The following is a 26,696-nucleotide window of genomic DNA, read 5'->3' as shown; positions in this document are numbered from 1 at the left end:
TGGGTTGATAGACGTTTTCTTCCTTTCACAGAGTTTAAGGTCGCCCACCTTAGGCCACTGGTAGATGTTAACGATTGCTGGCAAGTTGTCTGGATGCTTTCTGGCTTCCCCATCAGAGGGCTACTTGGCATTGGTCCTCCCAGACATCTGCTACCTCTTGTGCAGGGTGAAGAGACTCTATGCAACTGCTGCGTGGGCCTGTGGAATTGGGTCACTGCTGAGGGATTCACCATGACTTGAAGGCGTAAACAGCAATACTGAATGAGGCGCTTTGCTTAGGGAGCTGTAAAATAAATTTCTGTTGTTCTGGTCGGCCTGTCTTGTCTTTAGTTTTTGCGAAAGGAAACTCTTGGTTTAGTGAAGAGACTTATAAAAATGCTTGAACTTTAAAAAGGGTAATTGGACAAATTATTATCTGTCATTTGAACAGATCTTTTTAAAAAAACGTATTTCCATTTTAGTTGGATCGTGCTTATGAAACCTGATTATTTTTCAGACTTTATGAAAACAAAGGAGAAGCAGACTTCAGGGAGTCTCTGCTGCAGCTCTTTAAGTCCATCAATGAGATGATGAGCAGCATCTCCGATCAAACTGTCATAGTGAAGGTATGTACTTTACAGCTCTCCATCTTGGCTTTACTTTTGCTTTCTAAGCTACACTTAATCAGTCAATGAAGTGTAGCCTGGCGCTTGTCCCCAAAAGCATATTTTACCTCAAACGTGGTTAATGCTTGGGGCTTCTAATGAAGGGTTTGTGACTGTATAAAGAATGTGCTTTGAACAAATAAGTTGACTTGAATTGCAGTTGGGGCAGATACCTCACTGTTATTTTTAAAAGAGAACTTAGGGTTTAAATGATGTTTAGCTCATTTAACTTGTATAACCTTAACCTTAAGCTATTTTTAAGGCATTATCTATAAGATGCTGATGACAATGTAGATCCTCATATTCTTAAGCGCTTATTTATATCCTAGGTTGTTCCAGAATTTCAATACAGTATCTTAAGCCCCACTACATGTTTTTAATGGAAGATCAGTAGCGGGTCAGACTGCAGACTCCACCCCACACCCCTTTTCTTTTGACCCTTTAAAATGGTAGCTACTTTTGGTAGCACTGGCCGGCTCATGAAGTTGGGAATGTGGTCTCTGACCTCATATGACCATGGATTTTGATATCACAGAGCAGAAAATTGAATTATAGGACTGGTAGATTTTTGTATCCAGAGGAGTCTGGGGTCATTGTGCCAATGCCGGTCTCAAGTGCTGTTACTGAATCTCTTTCCCCATGGAAAAATACAGAGACTGTCATAAACACACGTTTGATAAGCTGCACCTTGAAGTTCTCCTTGTGGTTCCCAGTAGAATTTATAAAGGACACAACTCTTGACCTAGCCGTGCTGAATCAGTTGAAAGATGAGGATCATAAAGGGGCTAAGAATTGGGGTTGAATTTGGGGACGGTTTGACAGCATGACTCCTCCTGCTCAGATGTGCAGTCGTTGTGCACTAGAAGAATTTTTTTATAGCAGCTGGGAGGCAAAGACAGACAGTGACAAAGTGCTGTGCCAGTGCAAGTGGTTCCTCTTGAAGGGAGCTGGGAGGTGTACGGCAGGAAAACACCCGAGTCAAAGACACTGGTCCTTTCTAGCTGGTCTTAGGCTGCTAATGCCATGCTGAGCGCACAGAAAAAAAGAGATAGTGGGGATAAAGCTGCTGAGTTTGAGTATTTTAGGCAGAGAGACTGAGACTGTATCATCTGATAACAAAACAGGGATATTGCACGTTTCAAGAAAGCTGTATTTTCATTCCATTGACAAAGCGTCTATCCTGAATGGAAATTGGTAAGTTGCTATTTGGTGTTTTACGAATAGGATGTTTTCACTTTACGAGGATTGAATGTAAGATTTATTTTCCTGAGACTCTTTTGTGAGGCCTGCTTCAGGAAGGCAGATGAACATGAGCTTTTTTCTTTTTCAATGGTTTATGCCTTCAAAAAATGATACCTCCATGTCACGGGTTGAGGCTGGGCTGGCCACTAACGAATGACAGACGCCCTCTGTTAACCCCTCTCCCCTCCCAGAAGGGAAAAGGAGAGAGAACAAGGGAGAGAGACTTTACAATTTGGAAAAGAAAACTAAAACAGCTTTAATGAAACTATAACAACAGAAGAAAAGAGAATAATGAGGAAATAATGAAATATACAATATGTACAAATAGATGCGAACCCAATACCGAACCCAACTCCCCCCGCCCCGATGACGATACGTTCCCACCACGCTGCAGGGCTGGCACTGGGGCAGTCCCAGGCTGGACTGGGCAGCAGGCAGGGATGGGATGCAGGAGCTGGACTCAGGCACTGGATTCAGGGATGCACGGGTCGGGATCGATGACAGGAGGACAGACGGAGTCCTCCTCAGATGTCGGCCATCGAAGAAGAGAGGAAGAGAGCGAGACCCTCGTGATCCTTCAGCTTTACACTGAACATGACGTCTATGGGATGGAACACTCTGTGGGTCAGGTTTGGGTCACCTGTCCGGTTCGCTCCTCCCTGCAGGGGCGACCTTTTTCCTGCTTGTGACCCTTTTCACTCCTGGCACCCCAACACAGAGCACAAGATTTAGCAGTGACCTTGGTCATTTTAAGAGCAGGTATAAGCCAGGGCCTCTCTGCATCCCATTCCTTGGTACCAACTATAAACATCAGGCCTTGGCACTGCTGGAGCAGTCACTGTCTGGAAAAACAGGCTGCTGTTTCAGAAAGTGCTGGTAGTTAGAGGAGACTGAACTGAAAAGTTAAAGCACCAAACCAGAATTAGTTCTGATTTAGCCCAAACCAGGACACCCCAAAAAAGATTTGCTCATCTTCACCTGAACTGCAGGGAAAGACAACAAACTTCCTAGCAGTGGCTAGAGAGATTGCACTGCAGCGGCGTCTGCCCTAGTCTGTGTCTTGGTTCGCATTCAGATCTCTGCGGAGGAGCGTGGAGCACATCTGCTGTCTGTGCTTGGCTACGTGGAGTATGCTGGTAGATGAAGCCTTGACAGATGAGCCAGTGTGGGGTTGTCTGAGAAGTGTGCTTGTGGATGCCTTTCAGAAGCCTTGACAACCTTTCATTCATTATTCATTGCTTTCATGTCCTTCGGACTCTAATTACTTAGCTCTTAGAACACATAATTGTAACTATTGGCTTTTTGCAGCTTGTGAGATTGCTTTTATTATGCTCAAATATCCACTGAAGCACTACAGTTTTTGCAGTGACTAGAAATGTGTGGTCCTATTACAAAGAAGAAAATTATTGAATAGGTGGGTAAGTGCGGGGTTTTTTTGAAAGGGAGTGAGTGTGGCTTCTGTGAGCCTTGCCTGACAAAGCTGTTGGAGTCCTGCGAGGTGTCAGTCACCGTGTAAAGTGGACAGGCTTCATTCAGCATCTTTATCAGTGATCTGGAGTTGGTAGTGAAGTACTGTGCTGGTAGTGAGGAACGTCAGAAGGACCTCACAAACCCGAGGGGGCTAAAACGTGAGCTGCCAGGTAGACCAATGTAAGGCAGCGCCTCTCAGGAGGAGCGAATGAATCCCTGAAGGGTGCTGAACTTGAAGCTGGCAGCTGCAGTTTGGGGAAGACACCTTGGGCTCTCCGGGGTCACTGGCTCCGTGCGCAGTGGCAGACGAAGAAGCAACGGGGTGTTGGGTGTCAGCCAGAGGGATAATGAGAGCATGGCAGGGCCGTCATTTCGTTGTTAGGTAGCCTTGGTGCGTCCACATCTTGCATGCCAGGTGCTGTTCTGGTCTCTGTACCTCAGGATAGCGTTCAAGGGGTATGGAGGACCAGGATTGGGAATGGTCCTCCTTCCCTGGTGGGTAAGCAGTCTGTGAAACTCTTCTGTGCCAAATCCCACAGTACCAGAAATAGGGTGCACTCACTGACATCGGTAGGCGGTTAGTTTAAAACAAGTAAAAGAAGAATTTTTCATTTCTGAAGCTCGCTGTCGCAGGGAGGCAGGCTGTCAGCCGGCCCAGAGAGAGGTGAGGCAGATTTACAGTCCACAGATCCGTAGATGTTCTGAAGGGCTGGGTGGAGATGCAGCCTCTAAAGGAGGCTGGGGGAGCCAGGAGGGGCATGGACCACAGAAAGTGCAGGTGGCATCTCCTGTGGCCGCCGTTGGAGACCCAAGTGTTGGGCTGTACAAACCCTTAGTGTGACCCAGTGAGTGTTTCTTGTGCTGTTGGATACTCGTTGAAGTTTTGTAGAAAACTAATGAAGGTAAGCAGATAAGTTGCTAGGCCCCTGTGTTGTGCAGTCAGGATCAGCAGATCTAGCGGTAGCGGTTTCAGGCTTTTCTAACTGCTTTTAGTATATATTGGGGAAGCTAAATAAGTGTGTACTAAATAAGTCTGTCTGGAGAGATAAGAAGTTGAAAAGACCTACATAGAAAATTAAGGTGCTTCACATTAATAGAGACAGATGCTTAATTCATACATTTGAATATTTCTGTTTCTCCTTGCAGAAACTGTAATCTGTCTTGATAGTTTATCGACGTGAAGCAGAACCGCCACTGGAAAAGTTTTTCTGAAATGTTCACAACTTTTCTCTTTGGGCTGGTTATGCTGAATTTTTTTTTTACCCAGCCTATCTGTTAAGAGAGTAGCCTTCAACCTGACACTGTGCAGGGGAGAATGAATGACTGCAGTCTCATGTTCGTAGCAAGAATTGCTCTTTATCTACTCAAATATTTATGTCCTTGTGGAAGCTGATGAGCTGTTTGACTGTAGCTCAGGTCTTCAGTTACTTAATATTTTGCATTTAAATTGCCCCTTTTTTTAATTTGAATTTTTCAAGGCTTTGGGGACATTTAAAAAAAAAAAAAAAAGTTTCCTCAAAAGAAAACTGCAAATAAACTGCGAATTGTACAAGGATTTAAGGTTATAGGGACTTTGAATTTGTCCCTATTTTAGGATTATGGCTATTCAGAACTTCTTAGGGTAGGGGGGCATTTGTCTATGTGGCTGCTTTGCCAACCTGACTTCAGTTTTAGCCTTTAAGGAAACAAAAGCAGGAGTATTTTCGATGGAGGGCGTGTTAAAAGTGGAACTTGGCAGTTTTGCTGGCTGCAAGTAGGTGTAGCTGTACACAGCATGGATTAAATTTTTCTCAAGACTTAAAGGGAAGAAAACACAAGAAACAAAAAAGCAAAAGCTCTGTCTGTCTGCGAGCTGGGCTATAAAAGCAGCAATAGTCAATCCTATAGGTTTGGATTTGAGCAGTCGCTGTGGTATAAATTACAGAGTTCGAAACAGAGCAGAGTTTGTTTTTTATAGTTAATGAAATATAATTGTTAGGGGTTTTTTTTATGTGTGTCAGTGTTGACTGCAGTGGAGGCTGGCATTCAGAGGCTGCCTTTTACACTTGATTTCTTTAAGGTGTGCATGTCCAAACTGGAGAGGGAAATTCAGGCCGTGATTTGAGCTGACGGATGTTTGGGTCATCCTCTCGCCAACAAAGAATGTTCTCGCACCATGAGCGGTAGTGCACTGCAGTAACAGCTGGAGAAGTAGAGGGATTAAACTTTGTTTTTCAAGTATCAGTTTGATTTTTAAGATTTACTTGATTAAATAAGGTGTGCAGCATTTGGTACGTGCATATATTTTTAATGGTTACAAGTGTAGTGAGCTTTCCTGGGTTTATTCCTGTTTTCTGCTAATTGGTGCATGATAATTATTTCCTTAACCTTTTACTGTTTAAGCACGAGCTCAGCTGAAGCCTAGCATGATGTTTCAAGTCTAGATAAAAATGCAAATGTTTCCTAGTAATTTATTCTTGCATCTCTTTGAAACAAGGGCAGTTGAGCCAGCTGCATCGAATTTATGAGGACTGTGATTTCAGCTCTGTTTGTGTGAGGGAGCTGAACTATTCTCAGCAGGGTTCTTGCAGTTTGCTCTAATGTTTGCTGCCGTGCGTGACTCTGTACTGCTGTTCAGGATGACTGAAAAAAAAGATAGGCTGGTAGCTGAGTTAGTTCTCTGCACATGAAGTGATCTTGATAAAGTAGGTGTGTATATAAAATTATCCTGTAATGTGACCACAGAGAGCCGGGGCGGAAGATGATAACATGTCACTAATGCCAATTCTCTTGTGTGGGGGGTTTTTTTAATAATCCTTGTCGCTTTTGACACATCATACCTGTTTCTCGGTATCCATACCATACTTTTTCCTATCCTGATATTAAGCATTTATTGCTAAAGCCACAGAAAAGTATTTAGATGAAGACAGAGAAATACATTTCAAGCCGCTGAGGTACCTAGGAAGAAAACAAAAGAGACTGCATTAGCCTGCAGGGCTTTTCTGGCAGGTCGAATATTTGATTACCATCGTTTAAAATGAGTTGAGTAACAAAAATGCAACCGCGGACTGAGGTTTCTGTATGGGACAGCCCATTGTTACACTGGCAACAATTACAGTAAACAATCTCTACAAGAGCACAACGCCACTTCACTTCTGACCGCGCTTTGTGCCGTTTTACACCGAGATTTGTGCCAGAGGCGCTGGTTCAGTTGTGATCTGGAACGAATGACGGCTGTAGACTGGGGCAATTCAGAAATAGTGTTTAGGCGTTCCTGGAAATTGTTTCATCCAGCTGCTGACTGGGCTTAATTTGGCTGGGTCGATGAGTTTAATAGAATGGCATCAGGGCTAATGCTTGTGTGGAAGGTAGGTGCTTTGTGTGGAATGAAACAAGAGATGAAAATTGACATTAAAATCATGTACAAATTGAGTCAAGTAAAACAGATTTCTTGCTTTATCAGACAAAAGAGTTCATAACAGTATACTAGATTTGGCAAAGAGATTTTGTGCTTAATTTTGCGACTAGGCGTGCTGTTTGAAATGAACGATTTTAGAAAATGACATTTTAAAGTTCAGTGTTTTTGCTTGTATGTAGTACAAAGACATGAACTTCAAATCTAGACAAAACTTGTAGTATACCATTCAGAATACATTTCCTTTAATAATTTGCAAACGTTATTTGTTTAACCTAATGACAACCTTCAGTTAGTATTGCAGTTTTCTTAAAAGGCTGCTGTAAAGAAGCTTTTGTTACTGTTTCATCCCGTTCTTGGGTTTATACTGACAAGGAATCTAAAAAAAAGAATTTTCCGTTGTTGCAAGACCACTTTGCTGTACTCTGTACTGCTTTGTTTTCGTTTACCAGTGACTGTTGTTATTATCACAGTAGTAATTTCTGGTTCGTATTGATGAAGAGATTTCTCAATATGCTCAACTATGTAGTAAACAAAAGTAAAAACTCCCATTGTTTATAGCTGTTACCCCAAATTGTATCAGAAGTAACTTTAAGCTACTTAGCAGGGTTACCCTATCTTATTTTAGTGTGCTTTCATATGGCAGAGACGTGTTTGTGCAGGCAGTTTGTCTTCTACTGAGTGGTAGAAGGGCGCTATGGAGGGATATAGTGCCATATTTTTGATCCCCTTTTAGAGTAGCTTTGTGTTAATACATCAGGGTGTTAGCTCAAGTGTGGTAAAATAATTCTTTTGTGTTAAGAGAGTGTCACTTTTCTTATTCCATAAGCCTTCACGTGTGCTTAGCTACCAGATGTGGCAGGGAGATGCTTACAGACAGCGCTTGCTGCACGCGCAGACGGCAGCGTGACTTTCTGGCTTTGAGACAGAACGTGTTCAAGATGCGGCTCCGAACGGCGTGTGAAATGCGCCGTGGCTGTACTGCCCTTGCGGTGCTTCTTGAAGGTGTTGCTGAGCACGTGCCCTTCTGCGTAGGTGTGTTCTTCAAGGCTTGCTGTTATCTTGGGTGTTTGAAAGGATAATCTATGTGGCTTTTCAGAAGGTGGGCTGGGTGACTGGGCGCTGGTGACCAAATGCTTGAGGTAATGCTGCTTTTCGTGAGCGAAGCCATCTCCAGCGAACTCAGAGGTTTGCAGGAGCAGACTCCACGGAGAAGTTCTAGTCTGTCTTTCATCTTCCCCAACTTGAAACTAGGGAGGGCTTGGAGGGAGCTGGGGTCGGAGGACAGGCTTACGTGGGGTCCGAGAGGAAACTGTTAGGAGTGAAGTGGGATTCAGATTGCCTGGGCCCTGGTGGGACTCCCGAAACCTAAAGTTGAGGTGATTATGTTTGCCTAATGACATGAAGAAAAGGTGTGTGTCTGTCCTCCCATCTCTTTCTGGGAGGACTGCTGGTATCATAGAATCACAGAGTGGTTTGGGTTGGAAGGGACCTTAAAGATCATCCAGTTCCAACCCCCTGCCATGGGCAGGGACACCTCCCACCAGACCAGGTTGCTCCCAGCCCCATCCAGCCTGGCCTTGAGCACTGCCAGGGAGGAGGCAGCCACAGCTGCTCTGGGCATCTTCAAGAAGAAATAAAAAACTCAGGAGCTTTTCTGTAAGGCAGCTCCTCCAGGTGGTTTTAACAGTTGGGGGTTTTTGGTATTCTTTTTGTTGTTACAAGAAATAAATGAAGCTTACTCTTATTTTACACAATTTATATATGCAAGTGTTGAAGGTTCATTTGGGTTTGCAGAATAAAGTGACTGTTTTACTGATCGTGTTTTCTAAGTTGCTGGTTTAGGATAAATTTTTAGTCATAGAAACTCCCTGAACCTTTAGATCTGAGGAATGTGCTAGTTTTTCTCTTGGTAGATCCCATTCCTTACCCATTCTTGTCTCATTAAACCTGTCTGGAAATGAACTGTTCTGCCAAAAAGAGCCATGGCAGCGTGGGCCCTACAGTGGACCCCTTCACTGATGTTAGAAACAATGCCTCTGTTGCACTTGGTCCTATTTATTCTGGCCTTCTTAACGTAGCTGAAGGTTTTTTCCTCCAGCTAATCTTTTGATACAGGCCATCATTGAATTTGGTGCTTCAACATGGGAAAAAACCCCTGCGTTATTGAGCTGCTAGCTCTGAAGAAGTTTAGGAAAATACCGTTAGCTGTTAAGTCATTATAATCTCATCAATGAATTTATCTTAAAGGTTGCAAAGGATGACTGCTCTAGATAAAGAGGTGGTTGGGATGATTTAATGAATAAGTTGCAATTACTCTACAGAACGATAAAATCTAGGAATTTCATCCTCTGTATTGGCTGTGGAGAGCACTGTGACCATCAATTATTGCTTCATTTATTCTATTTAAGGCAAAGCTTTGAATTTTCTGGACCTTATTATGTTCAGTTAGTGAGTTTTATTTCTTGGCGGTTTAATTGCCTTTTTAGTTTAGAAGGGTGTGCTTGAAGCACTACACTCGTTGACTTAGCCGTTCAGTAGGTTGTATTGGCAGCTGGTGCGTGTCATAAGTGTCAGTTACTGGTTCTTTTCGTCTGTACGCCCTTTGGCTGTGGTATAATGCCGTTTATACATCGAGGGGCTATGCATGAAGGGGAAATCAACACCTCTTTGGGCCCAGCTATGTGTATGGTTGTGTGGGGAAGGGAGAGGGAGCAGTAAGGGCTGAGACGTGATTCTCAGGGGTTCTCCGAGGTAGCTCGCAGGCTGACGTGCACCCGTTGACGTCATGCGGATCCTTGACTCGCGTGTGAATCACATCCCAGGAAAGAAAAATAAAATTCCAGTAATACCCTGACAGACAATAGAACCGTGAGTGTACAAGGAAGTTTAACTCAATAGTGGGGGAATATCTGCATTATTCATACGATGCACCGTCTTGTTTCTGCTTTCTCGCCTTTTTATTCTTCCCCTTTGCTGGTTTCTTTGTGTGCTTTGTAGTACTTAAAATGAAAGATTTTCTAGCTTGATAAGGCTAGTAATAATTTGTCACTTGTTTTCCACAGAGGGAAGCCCCTTTGGGCAGTAAAATTTTTTTTTGCAGCCCAGCTTGAAACTCTGTGTAATTATTGACTAAGTATGTGAGACTGATATTTCCAGCTTTGTATGTGTATCTAATGTGATCACATGGCAATTATTACAAAACCCTGTTTGATTAAAAAGCACGTAATTAAGGTTCTTCATTATTGTGTTTTCTCTAATGCTGTTCTGAATTTTCAAGTGTATTAGGCATTACTGTGGAACTATGAAATTAAGGTTTTGATGTAGTTTGCTATGTACTTCTTGCAGAACTGAGGAATTTGAACCTTTGTACAGCGTTGATCAAGAGCGGAAAGTGATGTAATTTAATTTATTTCAATGGAAAAAAAAGCAAACCAGCTTGATTGTTTGGTTTTTTTCCCCGATGTTGTATGAAAAGATGAGAACGGTTTTGTTGGTTTTTTTTTTTATCCGCCGAATTGAATATTCCTCACTTATGTATTCCAGTATCCTGGGAATAACCAGCATTGCAATTGTGCTGCTGCTAACAAAAGCTCTACTTTCAATTGCAGCTTCTAACAGAGTAAAATCTACAGTGAGAGCTGCTCTTTTACGAGATCTAATATCAACAAGAAATGATTTTAGTAGACCTTTGGATTACACAGATACAGATTTAATCACGGGGCTGCAGAGCCTGCTTGTCTGATCATACTGTCTGTCATATAATTGAGTCAGTTGAGATTGGAAATTGAGCAATACAGTTCCACAGTTTTCTTTACATTTGAAGATATTAAACTTTAATTGGCTTGTCCATAAAGTAGAACCTAAGTTGCTGGTAATTGTTGTAAATACAGGCTTTAAATTGGTGTTGTAAATAGTTTTACCTGATAGTACTTCATTTAAGCTATTAAAGTGTTAATTTTAATGATTGTGCCAGCACAGTGTGAAATTTTAATTCAAGATATAAAATGCAAGCTCTTTTTTAGTATGTGTTACTAAACATTTATTGCTACGTGCATTTGAATGATAAGCAAATAAAAACACAGCGATGGCTGCGGTTTACAACTGGTCATTAGAGTCCTCATCCATCAAAACACATAAGCGTGTACATAATGGGACTATTTGCATAATTACAGTTATGAGCTTGATTTCTGAGCATGTAAGTAGTCCTTTAAGCATACGTGGGAATGTTTGATGATCAAGCTTGACAGTTTAAATGGACTATGAATAAAAACTGGAACACTCTGAGATTTGCATCTAACCTGTTGACGCGTTTGGGTTTTGCTCTTCGAAAAGTGGTCGGCAAGTGTTGGCCAACTCCCCCCGCTGGCTCCTTGAAGGTGTCCTGGTGGCTGTCATCAAACAATGGACCTCGTGCATTCAAGAATGGTGGAATTTGATTTAAAATTACTAAGGTTGTGGCAGAAAAGCGTAAAACAAGTGGTTTTGTATGTAGCTGCGAGGCAGTACTCCTCGAGTCTGTTTCCCTGCGGCTCTTCCTACTATTAGCAACTGCTGCTAAACAGAATTTTTCTGTCTCTTGAATTCCTCGGACTGTGCAGTTGCATAGTGTAATCACTTGGCATGTCATGGGCTTCAGATTAGAAAAGAACAGCGTAAGGGCTTGCCTTGCTTCTGGCTCGAAAGGATGGGGAGCACGCGGTGCTCTTGTTGAGGGAAACTGCAGACGTTGAGGATTAAACCCACCAACAGAGATGCCTTGTGTGGGGAACCAATCGTTCCCCCTTTGGAGGCAAAACTGCATCTGTAATCAAGCGGGCTGATATTATCAGCACAATGCAAAGGTAAGAGAAGTAAGTCTGGCTGTTGTGGTTTAGAGTTGCGTTTTCCCAAAACAGCGGGTTTTCTCTAGTCTGGTGCTCAGTAGGGGCAAGAACCCGAGGAACCTTGGCAAGGATAGTGCATGTGTATCAGCTAGTAGTGTTAAAACCAGAGACTTTTGCCTTAGGGTTTCTTAGGTAGCACGTTTTTCTCACCTAGTACTTGAAACAGGGTATTTAAATCCATTTGCCAATGAGGAAACGCCCCCCAACATTATCTGATTAAAATTACTGTTTGTGTAGACTGAGTGTTTTTTCTCTGTGGTGTTACTAGAGGTCCACTTACTATTGTTTAACCTAAAGTGTAGTGTGGCCTGATTGCATTAAATTACTGGGCAGTAATTTTTAATTGCTGGATTTTTGCTCTTCTTGCCTGCTCTAGAAATAAATAAATAACTAAATAACTATTAATTGTTACTAAGAAACTGAAAGACAAAATTAAGTTAAAATTACTGTGAATAGTTACAAACGGATGTTTAATATTTTATCTTCTGAGTCCTTTCGTTATGTATCTTGCAATGGAGTGACAACTGCACGTTCAAAGGCAATTAGAGAGAACGACAGTCTCTTTAGTGGCGACCAAGGATTTGCTGCAGGGAAAAGTGACAATTGTGCGTTTTTTGTTTCCTTTTTAAGTAGTGGAGGGAAAATTAAACCCAAACAACTACAGCATGGCTGTAGGTGCTTCTCCAGCTCTACAGAAGATGGGGGGAAAAGTGATTAGAGGAACATAAGTGAGTTACACGTGGTGCACTGATACACCGAAGGGTTTCTATAACATGTTGGAAGGAGCTTATAAGTCTCTAATTTTGGTGTAAATTGTCAGTTTTTCCCAGTTTACTAATCTTTCATGCCTCTTTCTTCTTTTAAATCTGTTAAATCTAAAAGTTTGGATTTCATTGAGTTTCAGTTTAGGTAACTTATCCCAAAAGAGTCTGCTAAGAGCAAACCCGAGGGGTTCAGCTGCAGCCGCGGGGAACAGTTGACCCCCAGCAACCTGCTCCTGTCTGATTCTCTTCTTGCAGTCTTTGCATCACCCTTAAAGCCACACGAATCTCAGTCTTGTTTATTTGTTGTTTTTGTTTTTTTAGGGGGCAGCACTTAAATACTTGCCAGCTATTGTCAATGATGTGAAATTAGTATTTGATCCAAAAGAACTTAGGTGAGTAGTCAATGAAATGTGTAGCGTGAACTTCACCTGGATCTTTACATACACACACACACGCACATATATATATAAAAATATATGCAGAGGCAACGAAATGCGATCACCTGAGATGTTTTATCACTTCAGTATTATTACTTTTTTCTTTTTTTCCCTTGCAAATATTTTTAGGGCGACGCAAACAGCCTGTTTTCAAAGTACCATGTATGGCATCAAGGTGTGACAAATGTCTTGACAAACTCTGCAGTCGTGTTGAGATAGCAAGAATTATCCATCAGGCAACTGACAGCAAAACTCTTAAGCTGTGCACTCGATGCTTCACTCTTTCGAGTACAAATTTAATGCAAATAATAACTCTGGCTTTGTTCAGTGAACCCTGTTGCTGGATTGACTTTTCAGTAGCTCATAAACACAGGAACATTGTTAGTAAACAGAAAAGGGTAATAGGAAGATGTTTTAGAACAACAAAAAAAAATACAGAAACCAAATCAAAACTAGTATTTCAGGAGAACTTTTAACTTACAGCAAAAAAAAACCAAAACCAATTTGTCTTTCACACCGCTATTGCGCGGTGTTTTAAGTTGAAAAACCCCCTTTTGTAAAACCTGATTTGGTTGCACAAACCCTTCTAGATATTGTCTGTTTTCATTTCTGTGTTCTGGTGTGCCAAAAGGAGTAAAAGAAAGATAAAGTGGAAATAAAATAGTAAGTATGATCTTAGTTTAGCAGTCCAGTGGCCTGAGGAACCTGGCGTTTAGCTTCTGTGTGCCTGTACTGTAACTTTTTTACATGCACGTTTATGTTTCCCGTGGGCCTAGGGAGTACATCTGCGTAGAGTTTCTGGAACAAAGCACGATTTTGATATGTGATAGCAAGAGTACTGGGAAAATACATCAAACGAGAAATACCGGGATTTGGCCTGGTTTACCCCAAACACTACGGTTTTTCTGTCACTTACGAGTATTCAGATTCAGATGGAAATAATACTTAGAAGTGAAGGCTCAATAGGAAAAACAAAAAACCCCAACATTTTAGGAAAACTATTGAAAAGTCTTTAAAAAAATCTCTTATGTGAGAGCTCAGCTGATGAGTGTGATGGTACCTTATCATCCTAGAATGCGTGTTTCTTGTTGCTTGTTTGTTTGGGGTTTGTTTCTTTCTTTTGGGTTTCTGTTGGTGAAAGCTTGTACAAGAATTAGCACTATTTTTTGGTTTTGGCTTATATGGTCATGTATTATTCCACTGATGGAAGTGGTGATTGAGGTCAAGAGGCAATAGCACAGACAACTGAAATTTGAAATCCAAAACCTTAAATGGAACATGGGAGAAGAGTGTAAAACTGAGATAAAAGGGAGGGGGTGAAAGAAAAGACACAAACCCCTAAGCAGACGTATTAAAGACAAGTCACATTTCTCTGAAATTCCTGTCTATTATATCTGTAACAATATGAGTTTGCTTGTCCGAAGTATATAGTTGTTTATCTTGTTTTGTGCTGTTGTGTTCTTTACGTATTTTGGAGAGAGATTAATATATTTTTACTTGTCCCTTTGTACGTAGCAAGCTCTTTACTGAATTCATCCTAAACGTTCCCGTCAGCCGGCTCACAATCCAGAAGCTCTACTGCTTGATAGAAATAGTTCACAGTGACCTCTTCACGCAGCACGGTAAGCAGGACCTTCGCAGCCGTTAAACTGCCGCATTATTCATTGTCTCCAGCTCTCTGCTGGTGCAAGGTTTGTCCTTGCTGCTGAACATGGCAGAGGTTGTCACCAATTAAGGTGGTTCCTTGGGAAGGACGGGAAGATGTAAAATAAGTGAGGAAATGCTAATTGACGCTTACGACGTGTTAGAGATCACAGAGAAGTGAAAGGAAAAACTTGTAATTTTTAATTTAAAACAGCACTAAGCGTCCGGTGTTACTGGCGTGTGTTATAACTTTAACTACGATGTATTTTATCCAAAACTATTAATTCAGCTTTTGTGCTCAGTGAAGTTCTATGCAGAAAATGGAAGTTTTTGATGTTCTTTCTTTCGGAAGCTTTCTTGTCTGCCTTGAAGCTGTAAAAGTAAAACAACACGTAAACCTTTTAGAGTGTGCTGTGGACCCGTGCTTTCTTGTTTTCGCCTTTTACATTAGCAGACCAGGGTTCAAGCACTTGTCCTACAGATTTCTTCATTTGAGGGGAAACATTTCATTCTTTTTCTGGATGACTGCAGGTTAAACTAACCTAAACTAAGTGTTTGTGTGCTGTCAGAAGAAGTTAATGAGGGAGCAAATAGGCAATGGTTCAATGATAAAGGAAATTTGAAAGGATTCTTCTGTCAGATCAAAAATGCTGGGACTGTGTGCTGCAAAGCGCTGCGAAACCAAACTTTGCTGGTTCCAATTTAGAAAACGTTCGTGGTGGGTGGGTTTTATACTGGCAGGTCTTATACCAGATCAGGTGGTATGACCCCAGCTGTGTGACTTTTGCTGCATCTAGTCCCTTTTATTGTCTTCTGGTTAGCGAACAAGGATAAAGCCAACACAAACTGTGCAGCGAGCTGTTGTGCTCCTCAATGTCACCCCATGGTGGGTGTTTGCGCGTGGCTCGGCGCAGCGGCGCTGCTGGGAGGTGGGGTGTTGCATGGGCCTGGTGCTGGCAGCTGCGCAGTTACGTGCTGTTGCTCCTTCCGCTTCTTCCCACTGGAAGTTTTCTTTCTAATTTTGCACAAGGAGCGATGGAGAAGGATGGGCTTCACGTTTTGATGGCACTTTTTATTTTGGCTATATTTGCAGTAAAGGTTATCCTCCGAGCTTGTGATTTATGACAGGTACCTGTAAAATTGTGAGGTCTACGTGACACGTTACTTGCAAGTTTAAACCTGAAAGTTTGGATTAAAAAAACCCCAAGGTCTAACAAAAATTAAGACTGGAAGATGGGGATCCTGGAGACTCTGAACCTTTCAAGAAAGAGCTTTTCCATAAGGAAGCCTTCAATACATTTACAGTCCTGCTTGAGCAACAAGGTGTAACACAGGTTGTAAATTTACTTCCTGCAGTTATGGATGGTGACGAAGTAAGAATGAAGCTCTGAAAAACAGAGTCTACCAGCCATGTCAGCACGTGCTGCACCAGCAAGTCCAAAGGCGGTTCAGCTTGATCTTCGCTTTCGAGATCTTCTTTTGAAATTTTTCAGCCCTTATGAGCCACATCAAATGGTTTTGTTCTGAGTTGCAGGGTTTGCAAGAATAAAAGAGGAGGAATGCAGATGGAGACGCTGATGTTGGGGCTTGGGTAGAATGGTACTAGGCTGTTTGAGACTATTTTAACGTTTGCTCTTTCAGATACATACATCAGTGTGACTCCTTTCCTTCACTCATTCTCAGCTCTCGGTCCGTGTGGTAGTTTTTCCTTCTTCTGGCTGCTTTAAGGTTGCGAGGTCTTTGGGACAGAAGTCAGTAATAGAAGGTATTGTACCTGACTGCCTTGCTTAGGAGGAAATTGAGAGAACTCAGATGAAACGAGAAATGATGACTATAAAAAGCACTACTGAGGAAGGCTGTGGGGGCGCATAGTGTCTTTACTATATTAATCTTTGACTTCGCTGATTCAACCAGTTACAGTTTCAGAGGTGGAAGGAGAAACTGTGGCTGCTTTCTTTTTTAAACCTTACTCTCAAACTCGGCCGTTTGGGTGGCAGCGAGTGGTACAGTCCAACGTTAGTGAGCTCCTGAGAAATTCAGATCGATCTGTTTTAATAGCTGGGCGATTAATCTGAACTCAGACCAGTTTTGTTGACAAAAACAGTGCTACGTAATGGCGTTTGGATCTTACCAGGAGGCTCCTAACCAGGAGTTTCCATGCCACTGGCTGTTAAGAATGCCTTAACGTGCTTCAGTCGAGTGGCAGTGGAGATGGAAGGCAGGTCACGCTGCCGGCGCTGCCCAGCCTGGCGTGTGAGGCGCGGGCTGGCTGCACGGGACGCTCCCTTCACCCCTCCTGGGCTGGAGCGGAGGTGGGTGCGGCGGTGATGTGGCTCTGCCCTCCCTTCTCTGTGGTTCTCTGTGACCTCACGTAGGTGTGTATCTCTTTTGTGTGCCGATAGACGAAGCGTTGTCTTGAAAGCTGCTCTTGCCACTGGTAATTCTCTAGAAAAGCTTGTGTCTGGAGAACCAGTTGTGCTGGGAAACTTTCATAAACACTAAAATTCACTTGAAAATAAATTAAACCCCTAGCCACAGCCTTTGTTAAATTTAGATATTTTTTTTTTTCCCCTCCCTTGCTTGGTCGGTTTGAGTTTGTATTGCTAAAACGTAGTTTGCTGCCTCTCCTCCTCCTCATTGACCGAATAATTTTTAACTGATAGGCAATACTTTCATATAAGTATCCAACTAATCCTGTGTGATACTGCAGAAATGAGATTTTCTTTTCTGAAAGCAATATGCAGTACAGGATTGTGGAATTGATGGAAAGCTGTAAAATGTACAGAAAATCAAACAGCATTTCATCAGTGTATTTCTGTTGGAGAAAAATGCTCTGATGCTGTGCTTTGAGAGGTCAGAGAAGATTTATGTGCGTCTCCGGTGGAATTAAAATTCAAAATACATGAATTTGTGAAGCTTGAAGGATTTTTGGGGTGAGAGCGGTGGGTGTGTGAAATATGTTGTTAAAGCGTTTTGTTTGAAGAATGATGTTGAGTGCTGGATGGTTCAGTGGTCTTGATAAACTCTGAAGAGTTTGGGGCCGTGGATGAGAATGTACTCTGGTGGTGTGGTTTGTTCGTCTTTAAAAAAGGATGTAAAATAGAGTTTTAAAACTTGTTCACTTCTTTTCTGGTTTTGTCAGATTATATCTATTATAGGTTTCCTTCTGAAATTCAAGGCAACTTTTTTTCTTTGCAGAACTTGTACTTATTTTTAGTCAGCTTTCTTCAGCCCTGGCAGGAAAACCCTGTGCATTCCTTAGATTTTGGTGCTTTTGTCCTAACGGTGGCTCATAATTGAGCCCTAGTACCAAAGGGAAGAAGAAAAATCAGTGTGTAGCTAGTCAGCCAAAGCAGAATGTGTGTATTTGTATGTATGTTTGACAGGAGAATGACAGCTAGGTGACTTCAAGGAGCCTGTTTTTCCAAGCTTGTGGTTATTTACAGAGGTCAACAAGTAGAAGTCATCTCTCTGTGTAGACTAAATCTGTATCAGGTCTTCACGCTTCTAGTTTCTGTCCTTCAAACAACAAGTACTCAAATATCACTAAGAAGATTTTCCTGGTGATTCCCTGCTAACATAGACAGCTGTTTCTGCCCGTTTTCAGGGGTTGTATTCATCGAGTTCAAGGCCTGTTTTGCACGTCTTAGATGATCTGCCATTTATCCCTTCCACGTCTGCATCGATAATCTATTATGGCTTTGGCAAAATAAATTGTGAATTTTCTTCTGGAAAAGCATAAGGTTGCATCTTCTTTTTCTGGAGCATGGAAAATCGTCCCTAACGGGATGATGCTCGGGTGCTCTTTTTCTGTTGACACAGTAGACGCGTGTTATACATCGGTTTGGTCTTTGTTCCCTTTCTTACGCGAGGGAACGCTTCCTGGAAGGTCAGGGACAAGATCATTTGGTCATGGCTTCTGCAGAAGTTCCCCATGGGGCTGAGCACGGCAGTTTCCAAGGGCTGAATCGCGGCGATGATCTACGAGCGTGCCCTGTAGGAGTTTTCTCAAGAGCTAAACTGCCGTGTTTTCCCGTACTCTCCGTGGATGATTTATCCCATTTTTGGGGTATGTGTAGGGCCCAGGTCGTGCCGCCAGCAGGATAAAGGATAGTGGTGAACAGGGAGGTTGGCAGTCTGTGCTTTGGAGGAGTTCTTTCGGCTCTTGTCTTGCTCCCTGGTTATTGTAGAGAAGAAAATTACTGGGCAGAAGCCCTTTGGGTAGGGCCTGGGCGCTCCTGTTGGGTCTTTGTACACCCCAGGGTTCATCTGCGCTAACTGGGATGCAGCATTTTGCATGCAGCAAGGCATTTTAAATTGACAGTAATGAACATCCTGATTCAGCAAGGGTTTTTTTTTTGATTTTGAGGCTGGCATAGATCCTTAAATGTGCTAGTTTAGACAAACATGTAAGCATCGTGCTCGGTGAGGTCATAGGTGTATCAACATGTTCTCAGGTATGGCATACATTTATAGCATTTTATGTATTTATAAACATAAGGTAAATATGAATATGTAATAATTATGTAAAAATAACTATAGATGACCCTCTAGAAGTAAATGCATGTGTAAATAATTTAACACTTCTCACCCCTACCTCGGTAATTTCCGTAGATCTGTTACGGTGCGCGCAAAATCATCTTTGTCTGCGGAAAGCAGCAGCCTTCTGATAGAGCCCAACCCTGCATCTCTGCTTCCTTTCGTGGCCCCCTCCCCCGCCAACCCCCCCCCACCTCAAACCCCAAAACGCAGGACGCGTTTCTCCAGATTAGCACCTGAACCGGTTCTGTGGTGTGGAAGTCTTCTCTAAGAGTACGTCCAAATGTAAGTGTGGGTTCAGAAATCGGTGTGGAGCAGTTCTGCAACGGCCTCATGCACGTTTGCAGTTCTAAACGCGTGAGTGCTTATGGTGGGTGGGTAAGTGAAGTGTCTTAGCCTTCCGAACGTCGAAATTTTGGGTTTGTGTAAATAGTGATTTGTGTGATTTGTTTTGTCCCGTAGAGTTGCTTGTGTTCTCTCTTGCTTTGTTTTACAAATGACTTCCAGCTAATTACCAGGTGTGCTGTGTAGCTCCTGTTTTCTTAAATACTGAGGAAATCTAGTGACTCCTTCAATAGGAAATTGTTAGCCTAGCCAATATGACTAGACAGCATTTAGCATTTCTAAGAGTTCGTATTGTTTAATTATTACTAAAATTACGATATTTGTCTCCGTGCTGTGTAGCAGAAGCGAGGTTACTGAGCTTAGCTTTTATTTTTCTGGCCACGTTAACGAAGTGAACCATAAAATAAGGAAACGCATTCGTCAGTGTCCCTCCAAATGAAATGGTTTTAAATTGACAAAAATTTATTGCGTGTGTTTAGCTTCCGCGTAGTTCCTGTGTCAGTGTTTCATTTGAAGTCTTTGCTTGGATGCTCGTAAGTTGATAATGCCTTCTGAGCATCCTTTTATAAAGATTAATATTTTATTCTCACTGCACATTCCTGTGACATTAATCATCGTGGGTTGGACTTGTGCAGCGGAGAACAGATGTCAAATTATTGTTGTCTGTAATCATTGTGCATCACACTCATGAGCTATCTTCAGAGCTGGCTTTTGAGCAGGAGACTAATGTTATAGACTATAGATTTATCAAGGTTGCCCATTCATCAGGGCTGGGAGGTGTTTGTGACAGGCAGGCTGATGGAGGTTAACCTTTCCTCTTCTGTACTTCTAAGTAATCAAGGTACAGTTGATCAACCCAGTGTTTTTCGTGATCGTTTGTAGCAAAGGATGCACTTAAAATCTTATTTCCTCAGAGAACATATTACCATAGTACTAGATTTGTTTAAAAACATGTATAGCTGTTTGTGTGTGCGTGTGTTGGTGGGTCCTGTCTTTGCATTTTGTTGCCTTCTACCTCTTGTATCTTAATAGAGGCGTCTGGAAAACCCGAAACGATGGAACTATTTCAGTAGCTGTTCTGCTTCAGCTCAGAGTGAAGCCGGGCTGTGTGGTGTGTGTGTGATTAGAAACCAACGGGACGAAGACCTCGCTCTGCAGGATGGGGCTTACTGGGAGCGACCGTGCAGCGAAGGAGCTGCGGTGCCGGGGCAGCGCCCGAGCCCGCTCCAGCAGCGCGGTGCTGCCGGCTGAGCTCGAGCCTGGGCAGCAGGGCTGGGCAAGTTTGTCTGATACCCTGCCAGGAGGCCTTTAAAAACTGCAAGAGAAAGGAAAAGTATGTAAAAATCATCCAGTATGTAAATACGATTTTATTACCTGCCAGATGCTGACTATCATGAAGTACCCTTTTGATTTTAGGCATAGCTTTCATCTTTCCCATTGGCAATATTTATTCCTTTTTGCTCACTTCAAAGTGAGCTGTGTATCGGTATTTCTTCCTTAGCATAACAGTTCCATCGGGATTTCGAGGGCCAAGTAGTCTTTAGAAAGATTTCAGAGTGTTGGTGCTTTCACAGTTCTCTGGAGCCGCGGGTGTTTGGGTTTTGTGTTGCTGTTGGTTATGGGCTTGCGTGTTTGTTTGTTTTGAAAAAGCGGGGAAGGACTTGGATCTTTTTATCAAGTACCCAGCGCACCTCGATGCTTTGTTTTATCCTCCCATGTTTATAACCTGCAACAGCTACAAACCAAACAGCAGATGTTCGCAAGTGGATGCTGAGGAAGGCAGAGAAACCTGTAAGGTGGTAACTGAGGAGCGTTGTCGAGTCTACCCAAGGGAACTTAGTCTTTTGTAGAGGTTGTGTAGTTCCAAATGAGGCAGTATGACAAATCAATTAGTTTTTCCTTTCTCAGAAATTCAACTCGAATACCTTCCCTATTGATTAGAGTGGACTCCAGACAGTCTAACTCAAAGGTGACATAGCTGCAATTTTCACCTTCTGCATTGCCTGCAGATATTAAATTGATCTTTGACCGTTCTCTGCTAGTGGGGCTTAACGGGGATGTGCACATTTTCAAACCTCTAATTAGGGGCTTTTGTAAGTTATTAAAGATTGATTCACCTCGCAGGCTTTTACAAAGGCACGTTCGTGTGTCTTTGCTGGAGCGCTTAGCAACTGGGCATCAGGGTTCTCTCTCTCCCCTGCGTTTGGCGAAAGGCGCGTGCTACGCCGCTGAGTTGTGGGGTTTTCCCTCAATCTGCTCTTTTCTTCCCACGTTAGTCAAGACCTGAGGTGACGACACACACTGAGGTTTCACAAGTGCGGAGGCACAAGGCTGCCGTCACAAAGCGCCTCTGGGGCAAACAGCCTGAGCTGAGCCAGGTCAATCGTTGGGCTGAAATGTAGATGGAAAATTAGTGGTGAAATCTGACCTGCATCCGTCTGGTTATTGCTGTCACGTCAGAGCAGTCTTGAGTACTTGAGCAAGGAAGGAAACATTTTGGTATAGGAGTGGTCAAGGGCTGGAGCAGTTCAGAGGCCGAAGTTTAAAGCAAATGTAAAATGAACTACGTGTCGGGTCAGCACCAGGAGAACATTTATGTGATGGCTGGATCTTCACTCGTAATTTCTTTCTTCTGTTCGGGGGGATGCTGGGGGTTTTTCATCTAAGGTTATGCATTTGAAATACGGGACAGCTAGCTCTTACTTTAAATGCACATAAATCATTCTCTATCATATTAGGGCAGCTTGGAGGCTTCATTTTGGTATAAATAGCTTTAGATCATGTAATGATCATCCTGGTAAATAAGCTCTTTCAGTGAGGTCAGTTCTGTTTGGCCATTTTTTTTTTGCAGAGATCACCACTTCCTTTAACTTTTAATATCTGTATAGATTAAGGATAATATAGTTGTAAACAGGTAACGGGAGCTTATGGTGAAGATGTTTCTCTGTTATTAGATTCGGATCTTTTGTAATCCGATTCTCTGCTATCTAATGGAAATGAGTATGGGGGGATGTGATGAAAAGTCGTGGCTAGGTGTATTTCCCCATGTAGATACGTTGCATTGTCTAATGTCTGTTTCTTGAGGCAAAAATTTCAACAAACACACCATGTTTTTTCTCCTTTTTGAGCTATAAAGCTGGGAGAGGTTAAATGGCCAAGAAGCACTTAAATAGAAAAATTCTGTATTGAAGAAACCAACTCTTCAAAGGACTTTGTTTGAATGAGAGCCCACTTGTGCCTTCCTAGTGGACATGTACTTACGTGAGTCACTTGAGACTGAAGAATGTTTCTCTTGAACTGCTAGAGCCTGGGTGTGCTTAGACACTGTTATTTCTCATTCTCCGTTACAAGGCAGAATGAGGAAGCTGCTGTTGCACGCTTTCAACACGAGGAAGCCTCCTCTTGGTAGCAGTAGCAGCTACTCAACAGCAGAAGCTCCTTCTCGTTGAGGTGGAGCGCGCTCTATTCTGCATTATAGCGTGGGGGGTTTTTTGATTGTTTTTTTACGTCAGTGACTTTTATTTTTCCCCATGGTGCAGTTTGTGAGAGCAGGATTCCAGCTGTCTGTCTTGCTGTAGGCTTCTGGCAGACTTTGGGCAGAGTCTTTCCGTATGAAGTCCATCTTTGTCTCATCCATTGTGTTTCCTTCTCTTTTTTGGTAGCAAAAGCAAGTCATCTTGAGCCCGTACCTTATCACTGACACCGAGTGAGAGCAGTTTTCACCTTGGCACTGAGTTTCCAATGCCTGTATCAGTTTTTCCACTACAAGCCAAAAACACGCCACCATAGGCACGTATTGATTTTTCCATCCTTTGCATTTTTTTGCCTCCTAGCTGTCAGGCTTTTTCTGGTACCTGCAGTGCATCATTTAGCACTGGTGATACTGCCTTCTCCATCCCGTGCTTGTAACCAGCAGACTGTCATCGGAGCCTCCGTTTTCACTATGGAGGGATTTTGGGGTTGGCACCTGGGTGAGGCCCGTGCGGCGCAGTTGGGTGCTCCGTTACCGTGGTACCTTCTGCAGCACCGACACCTCGGCACCCGGCGTGCGGCGTCTCCTACATGCTGACGGGAATCACCAGGAATGGCCAAGGGTGGAAGTGCACGTTCTGCCTCTGGGTGTCTCTTCAGCAACTGATGAAGCTAATAAAGGTACTTAATTCTGATGAACCAAGGCCGGGGTCACCATCTTTTTGGTGATGCAGGTCTTCGTCATCCTTTGAGCTACTGGTATTTGCTGTAGCTTCTCAGCGCCAGTTTGCTCATCCTGCCGATTGTGACTGCTTCTGGGTGCCGCTGCAAAAGGACAGGGACCAAATGTGCGTCAGGAACGGGAATATTTGGTTGCAGAAGGAGCTTCTGCTGTTGAGTAGCCGCTACTGCTACCAAGAGGAGGCTTCCTCGTGTTGAAAGCGTTAGTTGGAGCTGCTGATCTCTTGGTTTCTCAGCGAAGTGTTAGGTAGAACCCTAAGTAAGTGCATTCTCATTGCAGTATGGGGTCATCCCCGCTTACTTGGGATAAATCTCCAGTTTTCATTTCTTAGTCTTGTGCCTTCTGTTATGGTCTATATGTTACTCACACTCTTGATAGCAGGCTGGTGATGCTTACTGGTCCTGAACTATTTAAAATCCTCTTAAATAAAGACATAATTGAGTGCTCATGAGCATTTCTGAGTATTCTAGGGACTTGAGCTTTTGTGTGAAAATAATCTCTAAGCAATGATACGGTCATTAAGGTCTGCCATGAAGCCTCCTCTTGTGAGTCATCCATATGCCATCAAGTCCAAGCAATTTGGGTAATATCACTAAAAAAAAAAAAGTCAGTGTGTTATGTCTTTTGTGTGGCTGTCAAGAGCTTCATCCATATTTTCCCAGGTACTGTATAATTAGAGATCTCACGGGCCAACAGCCAGCGTAGCGTTTGACAAAGTGAATTCTTCAGTTGTGTCCTCAGAGGTCATCTGCCAGGTAGATTTTGTAGTAAAAGGCAACGTTTTGGGGTGACCGACATGGGGATAGTGTATGCCTGTGTGTCAGGAAAATAGAAATTTCCTAATGGTAACTATTGTTTTTCGGGATGCTTGGTTCACGTGCATATGCATGCATCGCTGTGCTGCTTTCTGTCTGTCTTATGTGTATGACTTCTCTGAGAAAAAGCTGCTGCCAGCTTGGTAATCCAGCTCTTTTAGAACAGAGACATAGTACATCTTCCTTAGGGCAAAGCAGAGCTTACACCTTCTTCCGTATGTACGTGAGGTAGCTGGGCAGATTGGGAGGGGAAGGGACTTGGGAACTCGTGTCTAGTAGGGTAAATGAGCTGGAAAAGTCTCACTGCTTTCTCCTATTCCTGTTCTACAGTATTATTTAGAGGAGGTGGAAAATACTACAATGGTCTTAATTCTTCCTTGTCCCTTCCCGCTCTCCTTTCCCTCATCCCCAAAATACGTTTCAGTGCTGTGCTGATGATATATACACTGTGTAATTTAATCATCATTATTTCTTCTTGGGTAAGTCAGGCTCTGGTGAACAAGAATAACCAGTTTCCCTCCTTTGGGCATGGATTTATTTGGGGGCTGGGAGTGGGGGAGGCTAAAGGGTTTTAGCTTCACTCTTTCCTGCTTCTGCAGGTAACGTGTGCCTGCGTCTAGTCTGGTGCTGCGGTGGGTTACAGCTGCTGCCGCCACGCAGAAGGCAGGTATCTCTGGCTGTGCCGTCTCTCCTCAAGGAAAAAGAGCGTGGTCCGGGGTTAGGAGTGAGCCCTCGGTCCCTGCACTCCCCTGTGCGAGACAATTTACAGGTTATACGTTAATTAGGCTCATTAGATCAGTGCCCCAGTGTTACCAGCTGGTCGGTTTGGAGTATCAACCCCTGCCTTATTTCCCTTACGTTCCTGACTTGAGGCAGGATGTTGAGCTCCATTATTTAGCTCCATGTCCATTTTCCTCGTCTTCCCTGTCGCTCTCTGCAAGTCCCGTACTTGCCGTGCACAGGCGACGCTACGTCTGAATACCAGCATGAAGTATTTCAGCAGCGTTTTCTGAGCTGTAAAAGACCAGGTCGCGCAGCTGAAGGTCGATCGGCGTCGCGTGGTACCTCTCAGTGAGTCACGTTTGCGCGGTGAGGCTCTGCTGCGGCCCTAACCGTGCGGGCAAGGCAAGGGAACCTCCGTACGCCTCGCCCACGCTCAGCCGCTCGAGGGGGCGTGAAGCTCGAAGCTCGTAGGTGACGCTTTGCGTGGTGCTGTGGGATGGCGCTGGGTAGCGCCTGTTGTTCAGCAGAGGCAGCTAACACCAGCGAGACCACGCCAGTCCTTCGCCGAACTGGAGCTGGTGGTGGCGCGGGCGGGAGGGGAGTGCTTGTCCAAGTGTTCTGAACCGCGTGACTTCATTTTCACTTGCTTGTTGCTTTTTCAGGGGTTTATGGGTTTGGTTGAAAAGCAGGTGACTGGAAATCTGGAAGTTACCTTCTTTTTCCTGATCTTTTTAAATTTTATGTAGGCACTGAAGCAGATTGGCCGTTCAGGCAGTGCCGTGAAGTTATTTAAAGCTGTGTATGTAACCTTACGTTTTGTGTGCAGACTGCAGGGAAATCTTGCTGCCAACAATGACAGATCAGCTGAAGTATCACTTGGAAAGACAAGAAGATTTGGAGGCTTGCTGCCAGTTGCTGAGTAACATCCTGGAAGTGCTTTACAAGAAGGATGTGGTTAGTATCATACGGTTCTGTGATGATTAGCCCTTAAGAGAAATGGGTCTTAGTAGAATGAATTAAGCAAGTAACTCCTCGTGGCTTAGATTTTCTTTTCTTTTTTTTTTTCTTTCGTTTTTTTTTCCCCCTAACCAGTCTCTTTTAAGTCTTCTTTTTAGGTATCCAGTGATGGGGGTGTGTTGTGTGGCACCTCGGGATGTTTCCTGCTGTTTCTGAGGCACGTCCAATGCAGCGCTGTTACCCAATAACATTTTTCCAGGCATTGGTTAGATAGTGAGTAAATATGTGTTCTTAGGGGTTCAGCCTTTTCCTTACATGCTGTCTAGCCTCCGCCAGGTGGAAAACGTCTGGTTTGTGTTTTGTTTTTTTTCCCATGAGCATTTTGGGAAACGAGCTGTATTGCCGCTGGCCTGCTAGGCCGGCCTGAAGCAAGGGGAGCGTGTGTGTGTGTGTACCTACACGTATAGAAATGAACCTGTACTTTTGTTGGCCCAGCAATCAGTTTAGCTTTTTGCAGGGCCATTTAAAGTCAGCGAGGAGAATTCTCCACCTCGGTAAGAGATAACCTGAGCTGGGAAGTGGTGGCTTCTGCATGAACGTTATAACTTGCGTGTTTGCCTTAC

The 26,696-nt window shown here is 43.3% G+C and overlaps 1 protein-coding gene across 1 annotated transcript in view; it reads left to right on the top strand.

Moving 5' to 3' along the window:
• Positions 1-26,696, top strand: part of DOCK1 (dedicator of cytokinesis 1) — a 311,635-nt gene that overhangs the window by 69,812 nt on the left and 215,127 nt on the right. Inside the window, exons 23-26 of the mRNA XM_086466312.1 lie at positions 497-605; positions 12,722-12,792; positions 14,353-14,459; positions 25,943-26,070. Coding sequence (XP_086322438.1) covers positions 497-605; positions 12,722-12,792; positions 14,353-14,459; positions 25,943-26,070 — 415 coding nt within the window. The remainder of the gene's footprint in view (positions 1-496; positions 606-12,721; positions 12,793-14,352; positions 14,460-25,942; positions 26,071-26,696) is intronic.

This window comes from Leptosomus discolor, chromosome 6 (assembly GCF_034619465.1).
Source record: "Leptosomus discolor isolate bLepDis1 chromosome 6, bLepDis1.hap2, whole genome shotgun sequence".
NCBI classification, from domain to species: Eukaryota; Metazoa; Chordata; class Aves; order Leptosomiformes; family Leptosomidae; genus Leptosomus; species Leptosomus discolor.
Note: the sequence above shows the minus strand (reverse complement) of the source record. Positions and strands in the feature narration are given on the sequence as shown.